General features: G+C 37.7%; 1 protein-coding gene across 2 annotated transcripts in view; it reads left to right on the top strand.

Moving 5' to 3' along the window:
• Positions 1–13,067, top strand: part of pkn1a (protein kinase N1a) — a 50,900-nt gene that overhangs the window by 12,061 nt on the left and 25,772 nt on the right. Inside the window, exon 1 of one of the 2 annotated variants that reach the window (XM_081361569.1) lies at positions 10,968–11,193. The exons of the other annotated variant lie outside the window; for it this stretch is intronic. Coding sequence (XP_081217695.1) covers positions 11,104–11,193 — 90 coding nt within the window. The 5' untranslated portion in view covers positions 10,968–11,103. Of the gene's footprint in view, positions 1–10,967; positions 11,194–13,067 lie in introns of those variants that run through there. 2 annotated transcript variants of the gene reach the window in all.

The raw sequence follows: 13,067 nt of genomic DNA on the forward strand, positions 1-13,067 counted from the left end.
GTGAATCAATGTTTGTGGGGGGATTTCCCGCATTATAAGTGGTAGACCTGCGGGAAAATTAAAATACTTGTTGAAGTATTAGCTGTTATATTATTTACTTATTTTTAATAGTTCAAAAAGTACAATAAATGTTCAAATTTCAATTTGTTAAGAATTGTTGAAAGTGTCTTTTTAATAAATGCAACACGTTCCCAAAGTCATGTGAAATAATCGTGTTACATAATCATGATTTCAATACTGACCAAAATAATCGTGATTTTGATTTTTTTCCATAATCGAGCAGCCCTTGTATGAACAATGTTATATATTTTGTTGACTTGTCTACACGTTATCCCAAATGTTTCCAAGAATGTTTAAATCCAGAGAAATCAGCAATTTTAACCAGGACACGGACCACGTCCGTGCGTCGCCTATCAATAACATCATACGGCCCTATAAAATCCGTTTTCTTTTTTCCCAAATTCCGTTTTATTTTTTCCCAAATTCCGTTTTTTCCGTTTTAATTTTTGGGAATTCAGGTTTTTTTTACACTTTACTGTTATTTTAGTCGTAAAAAGAGTGTTTTTAATGTTAATGATTAAAATGTACACAAATAAAATAGGAATGACCCTAAATTTATTGAGGTAACAAACAAAATTCTCATTTTAAGAGGTGTTAAATGTGGTTTGGTTTGTTTACATTAGTGAATGTATTAGGCTAACTAACATGAACCACGAACAATACATTTGTTACTGTATTTATTAATCTTTGTTAATCTTAGTTAACCCTAACCCTGTATTTTTATTATGTTACTTCACACAGTGCATTAAAGGAGAACTTGGTAACTTTTTTAACTTAATAAAACTGTCTAGAAATCATTTGGATGGTTAAACAACCTGTTCTGGTGATATTGGTGACTTTCCCCGCTCCCCCCAGCGTTCCCAGGCGGAAAACCAACCTTGCAACTTGGGGACTACCGTCCCGTCAAAATAGAAATTGGAAGTCTCGTGAGAAGCGAGAACGAGCGCGAAACACGAATCGCTTTACGGCAATTCAACATAAACACACACGCATGTATGATGTATTACCAGATTACCCACCTCGGTAGACAAAGCTCCACACGATTCAGTTGGCTTGCTCCGATCAAAACAAACGCACATGAGCAACGGTAGAGAGGGGGAGGAGGCCGACGCAAGTGAGTTTTTTACGACCGTGTTGTGACATATACGCCCCCCCACAGCTGTAGGGGGAGCTCGTGGGGAAAACATGCGACAACAAAAGGGAAAATCAGCGAAGAAGTGACTAGAGTTCACTAGAGTTGCCGAGTTCTCCTTTAAGCTAACTAATGTTAACAAATACAACTTTTCATTTAAATAATGTAGGCTACTAAATGGTGGAATTAACATTAATAAAGATTAATAAATGCTGTAAAAGTGCAGTTTATTAATAGTTAATGTTAACTGATCTAGTTAACTAGAGTTTAATAAATGGATCCTTATTGTAAAGTGTTACCGATTTTGTTATATATATACACCGAACCGATTCAGTGTTGGACAGATCAGTTGTTTTAAACATTCATTAAAGTGAATCGGTTCAAAGGAGTCATTAGTTCGCGAATCGGACGTATCATTAGCAGACTTGTACGTGTTGTGTGATTATCCCGGCAGTTAGGACATCGCACAAGATTTGTCAACACAGAAAACATTTAATCATTGGATAGGTTGTTTAGTTTATTGAACGTGTTTTTTATGTCAGCTGAATGGGCGGAACGCTTTTCAGAGAAGAAGGCAAGGTAAAAAAGTTTTTTTTTTTTTTTTTTTCACAATTCACACCCAGCGGTAGCCTAATTCAGGAAAAAAAATATCCGAATGCTCCACGTGAAACTTCGTTCTTCCGATCTTTTACCATTGTGTCAATTCTCAGTTGATTTAGATTAATAAGCGCGAGGGAGTGAGAGAGAGCAAGACAGTCTGAAGACGCGCGCGCGACCGGGCCTCTCTCTCTGCTCGTTCTTTCAGTAATATGCGATTTTCCTCAGACATACGTTTTTCTCCCACACAAAAACAGAATTTTATTCCAAATATGTAAAATTCCGCGAAATTCCGCGTTGACACTAGATTCCGCGTTAATTTGCCAATTCCGCGATTCCGTCCGCGATTCCGTGATCGTGGAAATTATAGGGCCCTACATACCCTCAATTTCCATCCTTTGGAAACACCAAAGACACCATTAATATATTATGTGTTTTATTAGACAGGCGAGCAACTGTTTGGATACATTCATCGACAGAAAACTAATCATTGTTATACAGCTCAACACAGTGAGTCTTATAGGGCCCTATCATACACCTGGCGCAATGCAGTGCCAAGGGCAACGCAAGTGTTTTTTGCTAGTTTCAGCCCGACGCAGTTATCATTTTCACGTTCTGCGCCTCGTTGTTTAAATGGCAAATGTATTTGCACCTATTTGTGCGCCCTTGGGCATGCTGGTCTGAAAACGAGGTGTGTTCAGGCGCATTGTTGGCGTGTTGCTATTTTGAGGAACTGAAATAGACTGCGCCATTGACCAACTGAAACCTGGTCTAAAGTCAATGGTGCAGTATTTTTTTTGTCATTTAAAGAGCACGTTAGTAATGTGCGCCTATAGGCGTGTCCACTACGCACGTACACTCTGCTTATTACACACACAGAGATGCGCAGCAACACACAAACTAGCCAAATATTAAAAATAATTAAAAAGGATAACAATGTAAAAGATTAATATTGTGTACATAAAGATATGGTGGAATCTTGTCCCGTAGACGGTCTGCTTGTGCGCTTTAACCCCGCACATGAGCAGATTCGTTTGCACTCTTGAGACGCATTCAGTCTTTCCGCTTGCAAATTCCGTCATGTAAATAGTGAATCCGCTGTGGCACGAGCGCAACTGGCTTTTAAAGAGAATGGGAGATGAGACTCTGGTTGGTTTATTTAACGTTACACCCAAAACACACCCATTACTCATTAAGAATATAGGAACAACCTTTTTAGACCATGTGCAAACCATTTTTCCCGTTGTTAAACTAGCAAAAGTGGATTTGGACATGCCCAAGTGCACTTGTGTCCTGCGCTTAGATCGTTAAAATAGGGCCCATTATGTTTAAATCTCGTTTTCTTGGTTTACCGCGAGTACCATGTTTTACCATGCCTAATATCTATCTAGCTCAGTGCAATGTGCAACAAGTGTCTCATAGTAGCCGCATAGAAGCGAACGCACAGAGTAGCATTATACAATAACTTTCAACACACTCAAATGTATCTAATATGATAAAACAGTGCTGTGTTATCTCACATACGCATGACTGGAAGAAGTGGAAGCGGCGTCTGCGGCATAATAATGGAACTAACTGCATCATCAAGCTACGCCTTTGTTTTGAATAAGCGACCTCTAGCGGCATAAATGACATATTGCTGCTTTAAAGCAGCTGGCTATCAGTGGGTACCGGTACCGAAGGTATCGTCACATTAAATGATCGAATCGATTAAATATTTGGTGGGACAAAGATTCAGTTTGGTGGCCGCCAAAATATTGCCAATGCAGGAAAAACCCTGGAATAGGACCATGTTTAATCCACCAGCCTCTCAAATAGCGTATCACCCTGTGATAGATTTACTCACACTCTAAAGAAGAAGCTGCCTCTGTTTCATCATCATCATCATCATCAAGTCAGCCCACGTTTTGGCTTATGATAGGAGCCAAGCCTAGAGGAGCGGTGTGAAAAACACCACTCAGAACAGATGATAAGAAATACCTGGGTTTTTGCCACTTCATTGTAAACATGGGCTGTGTCCGAAATCCCCCCCAGGGCTCAATGTTAAGGTTTATTTCTACTGGCCCAGAATTTATAAATAAAATAAAATAGGCCTAGTTATTTTCTTCGTTATTTTTGACCCATAACCATAATGTTGTGTGACACCAAAAACTACTAGCCAGACTTTCAAATATTTTAAAGACAAGTAAACTGACAGTAATAAAAAATAAGAACAAATAATCAAACTGCCAGCAATAGCACAAATACAATAGAACAAACATACTCTGCTTTTCTTGTTTTTCAGGTAAGTCCAGCTCCAACAGTAATTTTCAGGTTGAGGAAATGAATAATCAACTGTAAAATAGCACTGCATAGTCTTCACTGTATAAATTAAATATGGATTAATCCTTATTAAAGTTACAAAAGTTATTCGGTCAAGAGCAGTGAGTGATTTTTCTTCTTTTCTTTGTCCTTTGCTTTTGATTAACATTAAAACAAAGACAGCCGCAGGTTTATTAGGTCGCTGTCACTTTAAGAGCTGCACGGATCCAGTATACTGTTAAACATGCGTTTTATTTCTCAACCGTTTATGTTCACTTAAGATATAACAGACTATGTTTATTAGTATACTCGCCGTGACTGGCATTTTTTGACGTAATTTTGTTTGAAAATGTCCGTTCAAGCGCAAGAAGACCTGAAAGAGAGCTCAATTCAGCATTCGCATGCTGTCTGAGAAGCGGCTCTCAGGACGCGCACTTCGGATGTGTACATTCAAAAACATCTCGCACTATTAAATTGAGTTCTCTTTTGCGTCTTCTTGCGCTTGAATATTTAAATTGTGAAGGCTTACAAACACTTGCAAATGATAAACTTCCGTGAAAGTAAAAGGTGTTATTTTTAGAAATGTCTGTTTGTTTGTTTTTTGTCCATTCAGTGGAAGTCAATTGTCACCAAAATTCTAACATTCTTCAAAACGTCTTCCAGTGCATCAAAATGCATATAGGTTTGGAATGACATGAGGATGAGTAAATTACAGGATTTTAATTTTTACATATACTATTTTTCATATAGATGTTGGGAAACCATTTTTCTTTGTATTTATTTCTAATAATAATAATAATAAAAAAAAAAATATATATATATATATATAATTTTTTTTTTTTTTTTTTTTTGAAATAAATACAAAGAAGGACCTGAAATAGGTCGTGGTGCAGAAAAAAAAGCCCTCTGAATTGTGTACAATGGAACTGGGCCACCTCTCACCCACTGACCCTGGACTGATCTTCCACTTTTGACCTTTCCCCCACTCCTTGCAGTTCGAGGAGACCCAATGTAGTCAAGTCACCGTTGATCTCACACCCACTTCCTACACACTTCCTTTATATTATTTTTGTAAAATAAAAGCCTCTGAAATGGCAGTTAACTTTGGGCTCATATATCGACTGCAAGATAATCAGTTTCGGAAGCTATTATCTAGTTATTTAAAGTGATAGCTCAAATACAGTTGTAAGAGTATTAAGGAGTGTAATCCACTACACAATGATATCTCAGTCTGAGTTTGAGAGAGTACAATAGAGATTTAAGAAGGCCTTTTCCTCATGATGCCACAATGAAACTATTCATTTGAACTCAGTGTGCACTCACACACACACTATTCATCTCAACCCATAATGAACACACTGAAAACCTCCTAAGGAACTCTTTGCCTCCACATGTGTGCGCACACACATACACAAAATGTGTATCAAATTATATTGTTAACATAAAAAAGCCATTAGTTTGGGAAATAATCAATCAGACTTATACTGTGTCTATACTGACAACATGATATTGCCCCAAAATCTGCATAGATTTGGATATATCTAGATATAGGCCTGTGTATGTGGGCGTCAGTCTCTATTCATCAATCTGACGCTAAACAATAACGTTCACCACACAAGAATGTCAAGAATGCTCCAGATGTGTCGGTGTGTTTTTATGTGTATTATGTAGTAAAGAGGCTGTGAAGCTTTTCACTGGAAACATCTCTTCTGTGTACTGTATTTATATATTTAATTTTTACATATCTTCCTTTAATTTCCATCCCATTTTTTACTGTCACTGAGGTCAACCAGTTTACCTAGTTTTTATTTCTACTTTTTTAAAATAGTGGCTGTGTCCGAAATCGCAAACTGTTATATGTAGGTACTACATTTGGTTTGAAACGTGCTTCATGACCATTAAAGTACATTCAGTATCATATGAATGAAATTCAGATGTACTACATCCACCATGTTGTCACTGTCATGTGACCTATGGCATCATTTACGTTGCTTCACTTCCATTCATAATGTTTCATTTTTGTTGTAAAAAAGTTTAGTTAATGTATATTGCCGCTCTGGAGAAGCTCAGTTCAGTTCAGTTCTCTTATATTGTTGTCAATGCAGGCAAATCAATATTATTGTTGAATATTAAATGTTAAATAAAATTTCCCCAACTAAGCAAGCCAAAAGCCAATGGCAACAATGGTGAAAAAAGACGACAAAGGCGGAAACGGCGTTATTGTGACAAACATCTGAGTGAAAACAGATTATCGGAAACCGAAAAAATGTTGGGTGGGGAACTTGGACTGGATTGAGGCAGATCTGAATGCAAGCTTGCTGTTGATTGTATGAAAGGGCCGTGGTTTATTGCAGAGAGAAGCAAGCATGTCGTTTTTCACTGGAAGACTGAGTTACGACATTGATTAAAATTATGAGGTAAAAAAAAATTAAACATTATTATATTGTCAACAATTCCTCAGTGCATATTTAGAAAATAGATAGGGTGAATTTTCATTTCATGCCGACTTTAAGACCGATTAGTTGAGTACTTTTTAAGGCAACACACAGACTAGTAACATTTTTGAAAATAAGCATTTTTTTTTTTTCCCCGTAATTTGATTGCATGGACACTTTTATCCCAGTTTGAATATTGTCTTTTGGAATTTAGTTTTCTTCTTTGGTGTCCCCCTTTCTCTCTTTACTTTGTTCATTCTCACAGTATTTTGTCACAGTAACACCCCTCTCCGTTTCTGTCTCTCTTGCATACGGATTCTGTATTGCTCTCCCTCTCAAGTTATCTTCAAATTGTAAACGTTTTTCGAATGTTCAGCTACAGATGAAACGAGGGTAAATGAATTCAGAGCTCATGACTGGTCAGAGAGAGAGAGAGAGAGAGAGAGAGAGAGACAGAAGGAAGGACAGTCATTTTTTTGGCCTCAGGGCTTTTACTGAGCTCAGAATTGCTGGCATTCTCACGAGCCACAGCAGTTGAATAGAGCTCCCTCTGTGTGTGTGTGTGTGTTCAAGTAAGCGTGACCTGAGAATGAGCACTGCTCAGTTATATTTTGGATTGAACAGCACAAGAGCTCATTTTAGTCTCGCGTAGCCAGACCTTCAGACTGACAGGCAGAAGGTCCGGACTCCCATCGTGGCTTTCATTTGTCATGGTTAGGGGCGTGAAAATGTCCCTATGATAACAGAACAGCGTGCATCTAATAAATTATTCATTCAAGAACAATGTGCAAGTTTATGGCAACAATGGTGCCGTGAACTTCACATACTTTTGAAAATCCAGCATTTAGTTGATCCTGATAAGGGCTCATTGTCACAATTGAAAACACGACTGCCACTACGGCTTTGTTTCCAGGCGGACCATTAATGAACGCAACACACATCTCCAGGAAATCATGTAGATTTCAACCAATCAGATGACCACTTCAAAACTCCCGAAGTGTTTCCTATTTTTTGTGCTTTGTGCATCAGACGTTTAGCCAGTTTAGACGTTTTAGTGAGCGTGACGTCTGAGGCTGAGACTAGGGTTGTCTTGGCAAATTTCTACAAGTGCTGTTCAGAGGTGCACTTATGTCTGTCCTGTGTCCTCCATTATCATAAATGTTTATTCATGACACGCATTCTTATTTGAAAAAGTGATCATCATCTGACACTCAAAAAGTAACTTTAATGCAGGGATAGCTTTGTTGATTATAATGTACCAAACATAAAAATAAAATAAATATTTGAGTCTAAAATCTGTTCAACAAAATTAATAATTACAATATTAAGGGGCATAATTAACTCTTGATCGTAACTGTGCAGCTCTAAATATTTATTATATTATTATTTTATATTATTACAGTGTGATATTAGTTACCTATTATTATTATTATTTATTATAAATGTATTATTTTCTTGTTGCTACTACATTTTAAACAGGAATTAAATAAACAGCTTTCTCTATTTACTTTTAAAACTTAAAAGTGATTTATTTAGTACTTTTTAAATATATAAATTTAAAAAAAAGTGCCACATCAAGTTCATGGGTTCAATTCCTGTGGAAAACACTGATGAATATGTACAATATTCCATGCACATCCAAAGCCAAATGCAAATGTAATATAAATGGATATGGTAAGTGCAAGTATTTGCACAACAGTTTGCAAACAGGATAAACATGTTTCTTTTAATGATCTAGTGTGTGTTTAGTTTTGGGAGCTTGTTTTAGGATTTTTAAGGAATGTGACTCAGAGATGGTGTGTAACACACCCTAAACAACCTCCCCGCCCCACAAATACAGAATACAGAGCTCTTTTTTGTTGGCAGCATCATGTTGTTAAATCTTCATCAAACACAGGGCTTTTAGACACACTTTGAAGACGCAGTTACTATAACATTTAAAAGTGTCAGAACGACATCTGGAATCAGATCTGAAGAGAAGCGGAGTGGAATCTGATTGTTTACAGTGAACTCTCTAGTTAGAAAAAAAATGTCTTGACATTTACCCCCCCCACACACACACACACACACACACACACACACACCGCTATTAGCTTTATACTTATAGACTTATCTCAATATTTTTCTCCCCTTAAAATATTTCTTCTGACTTTTAATGTCTAAGTATGTATCTGCATTCTGTCTTAAACAAAGTCTGTTATTATTACAGCAACAATCTTCCAAAGTAACATCAGTGAAGGTCCCTCCCGCAAACTGATATCAAACAGACACTTTGACTCTTATTTCATTTAAAGGGATGGTTCGGAGTAAAATCAACCTAGGGTCCTTTGCACCATGACATTGAGCCAAACACCCCCCCCCCCCCCCCCCCAGAAGCATTTTTTCCCTTGGCACGTGAAAAGCATGTAAAAGTCCTGGCAGAAAGTGATGCATAAGGATGTAGTGTAACGACGAATTATTATTTTTTTCCGAACTGTTGACAACTAATAATTGTTATAAACTGGTACTACCAACAAAATATTAGTGCATTCCTGGAACTGGGCGTCGTTACACTACATCCTTATGCATCGCTTTCTGCCAGGACTTTTACGTGCTTTTCCCAAACCACTGAAGTGACGTCGGTGTCCGGGTTAGCGGTAGCATTAGTCATCAGGCAAGTGTTATTTAAATAAACTCCTAATGTACTTAAAAACTTTCCAATGCCTCGTTTTATGAGTACAGAACCTATTTGTACTACTGTAGAAGTTTGGTACCATTCTGGGCATTATTAGTGGGGTAATTTACGAGATACATCCTTGGATCCATTAGCTCCTGCACTAAGCCATCCGGCTGATACCTCTAAATAAGCTCTAACTTTAATAATGTTCGACCAAGGAAAAAAAGGCTTCTGGGGGGTGTTTGGCTCGAGGTCATGGTGCAAAGGACCCTAGGTTGATTTTACTCCAAACCATCCCTTTAACAGTTCTGTTCACACCCCCTGGTGTTCAAAAATGGTAGAGCAATCTGTATTCCACTCCTGGGACTTATGTTCCTAACAAATCTCTACTGTTCTTTGATACACCAGAGATAGAAAATAGAAATCAATGTCCAAGTGTGAGTCTTCCTGCTGTCTTCCTTGTAGAACTGTCGTACACCAAATGTGGGGATGTGGGTAATAATAAACTCTCAAAATATTTGCGTTTACAATGCATTCAAGGTATCCGGGAATTTAACCTATTACCTTGACATTGCTGGCACTGTGCTCAACCAGTTACTATAGGAACAAACTAAATCTGCTAAAAAGCAATGAGTGATTTTCTTTTTTTGTTTTGTTGTTTGATTATAATTAATGACACAGACGGCAGCAGGTTTATTAGGCTCCTGTCACTTTTTGCACAGATCCAATATACTATTACACATGTGACTTATTTCCCAACTGTTTATGTCAACATAAGACATAACCGACAGTGTTTGAGTGAATACTCACCAAGCTGGGCATTTTGACACATTTCTCTGTGTTTTTAACCATTTAGGTGCAAACCTGAAGATCAAAGTTCACTTTGCCTGTCCGTGTTCAACTCTGTCTCGGAGCGCGTGCACAGAAAGTCTTGGGAAACAGTATCTCTTTTGCTGCTTAAAGCTGTTGTAATAACTTTTTATTATCGAGCAAATCCTGCAGTGTAGCAACAGTAGACAGTATTTTACGACAATCACTGTTCTAGCTGATTTGGACGTTAAGTTTGGGTGCACCGCTGTGAAGGAAAAGAAATGCACCAAAATATCACAACCATAGTTTCTTGCTGTCATTGCTGTAGGGTCGCTGTTGTTGAAGTGTGTCCGCTCTCCATAAAGACGTTGCAAATTTATTGTCCTTTTCAAACAGACCTTTTCTGGACTGTATAGGCTTTAAAAGTGACCATCCATTTGTCCATTATGCCCTTTCTTGCACTGTTTTTGCATCCTCATGCTTGGTCTCATTTTTTGTTTATCTTTCGATTTCCCTATTCTCATAATTTTTCGGCCGTATTGCAACTCTTTATCACTAATTAGATTGTTTTTTTGGGAGGTAAAGTGTCATACGGTTATTAAAAGATTAGTTTAGATGAAAGTGTGGCAACTGACGCAAAACCTTCATTATACTAAAATGACATTGACATTTCTTTTTTTCCTGTGGCCTCAATGACTCTGACATACTTCAAGCGTTCTGTTTAGATGATGGTCTCTGTATCATGCCTTGTAAACAGGTTTGCAAGTAGACTACGCTACATGCACACATGCTTACAAACATGACTGGAGAGAGTTCAGATGGACTTGTAGAGGGTAAGGAAGTTGAGGGGTGGGGCTTAGTCACACTTTCTTTCACTGACTTAATCTGTCGCTTTGCTTTTTTTCTCCTCCTTCTGCGTCTCACCCCCACATCGTTTCCGTTTTTTCGCCTTTCTTTAGTCGAGGGGGAAGCTCTCTCTGTTGTTGCATGAAGTGAAGTGGGTTTGATAAAGAGTCTTACGGCGGGGGGGCGAGGTGGACTGACCGCCGCTCTAGAGGGAGATTTTATTAGCAGCAGAGTTTATCACAGCGCAGGGAGACAGAGGGTGTGACATGGCTTACGAGGAGGGAAGAAATACATCCCTCACAGAGCAGCACGACGTCGACGACGACACCCCACACCCAGAGACACCCAGAGAAGTGGTAGGCTTTCTAAAGACGCCCCAAATCCTGATCGTAAACAGGCTCTGAGTTTTTGTTGAAGCATACTCTATCATAAAGTCTTAGAGTCGATCTTTTTCAGTGAGTTCATTGTCAGTGTACCAGAGCTATAGTGATGTGAAACGTGTTGTGCAAGAATGCAATTCCGTTGTGCATAAACCATTTTGTTTTTCTTCAGTTTAAAGAAATGTTTTGTGACTTTAATCTTGTAAATTAATATTGTATTACATAAATCTATTATTTGTATTTCAAAATAAAAAAATATAAATACATTTATATGCCACTTTAAATAATTTTGAATAGAAAATGTGTAAAATGTATTATAAAAATCATTTAAAGTTCCTTTTAAAAATTTATATTTTTAGTTTTGACTATATTGATACTTTACATGTCAATTTGCACTTCCTTAAAATACACCATCTTTGGATTTCAAATTTTTTGTTGTTCCTGTCTATTTCTCTATTTGTTTCTCTTTTGTTCCCGAGGAGATAAACTTGTCCTGTGTGGGCTGACATTTATTTTCTTTGTGGACCGCGTCCTCCCTCCCCCAACATCTGATATCTTTGCGAGTTGCATCACGTCATTTCCTCTCATCCCCCTCTTCCTCTATGACTCTCCCTTGTGCTGTTCTTCTGTCATTGTTTATGCTTTTCCTCTGCCTGACACTCTTTATATCCTGTCTCACTCTCTCTTGGGTCTTCTTTAGTCCACTGAGTTGGCTTCAGATGTTGTCTCAGTTGAGATCTGATGACTTGCGTTTGGTCGAAATGGTCGAAAGGATGCTGTGGTTTTAGGCTTAAACCATTGTTGCTGAAGTCGTATTGTTGTAACCACATCAATTAGCGCTGGTGTCATCATGTCACAGAAAGAGTCCCACAGAAGAGTTTTTAGGGGTGTTTTTGCAGTGATCTGGTACTTCTGTCAGCCTCTGGATGCCAGCACTTTTAAGGTTGGAAATGTGGTAGGAATGTTTTAATACACTATGTCCATATGTTTCTGAATATGTTCGATCTATATCCAGGACACATTTAGAAGTCTCACTAAATCCTCTAAATATGTATGTACCAGATAAACCAAATATAAATTTCATGATAAATGGAAGATATTAAAAGTCTAACCTATTGTCTGAATAAAAAAGAAAACACTAAAAACTAAAATCAGTCATTTTAAATGCTAATATTCTGAATGCACTATTTAAGCATCTCAGCATATTTATTCTGAGATTTGTTAATGATTACATTTAACAGTATTATTAAAATATTAGTGTTATTTTTTTTTAATATATTAACTTTAAGTGACCTGATGGTGCCAATAGCCTCGTGGGCAGCACGGCGACATATAGCGCAGTTGTGCTTCGGGAGTCCCGAGTTCGAGTCCCGGCTCGTGGACCTTTCCCGATCCCGTCCCCCTCTCTCTCTCTCCAACTTTGCTTTGTGTCAACAAACTGTCCCATCACAATAAAAGGCAAAAACGCCCCCCCAAAACTTAAAAAAAAACTTTGTGACCATTATAGAGGTCGACCGATATGGCCGATGCCGATGCCGATCTTTTGAAATCCGGGTCGGCCGATGGCCGATTAATGCTGCCGATTTATTTTGGCCGATTATGTGCTTGTTTTTAACCTCTATTTGAAAGATAAAATGTAACACAAATAATTACTTAAGATAGACAAGATTTCTCAACAAAAACATTTATTGAACACTTGACCAATCTGCACTTGTACAAAAGACAAAAAGACCTTGAGATATGTTTGGTAATTGTACCTGAATGAATTGAAAATTAATTTGCTACATTTCAGATGAATATATTTGTTTTCCTTAAAATTTTAATTAACAGTAACTTAAACACTTTGCAGT

This window comes from Scardinius erythrophthalmus (assembly GCF_964197995.2).
Source record: "Scardinius erythrophthalmus genome assembly, chromosome: 3".
Classification (NCBI taxonomy): Eukaryota; Metazoa; Chordata; class Actinopteri; order Cypriniformes; family Leuciscidae; genus Scardinius; species Scardinius erythrophthalmus.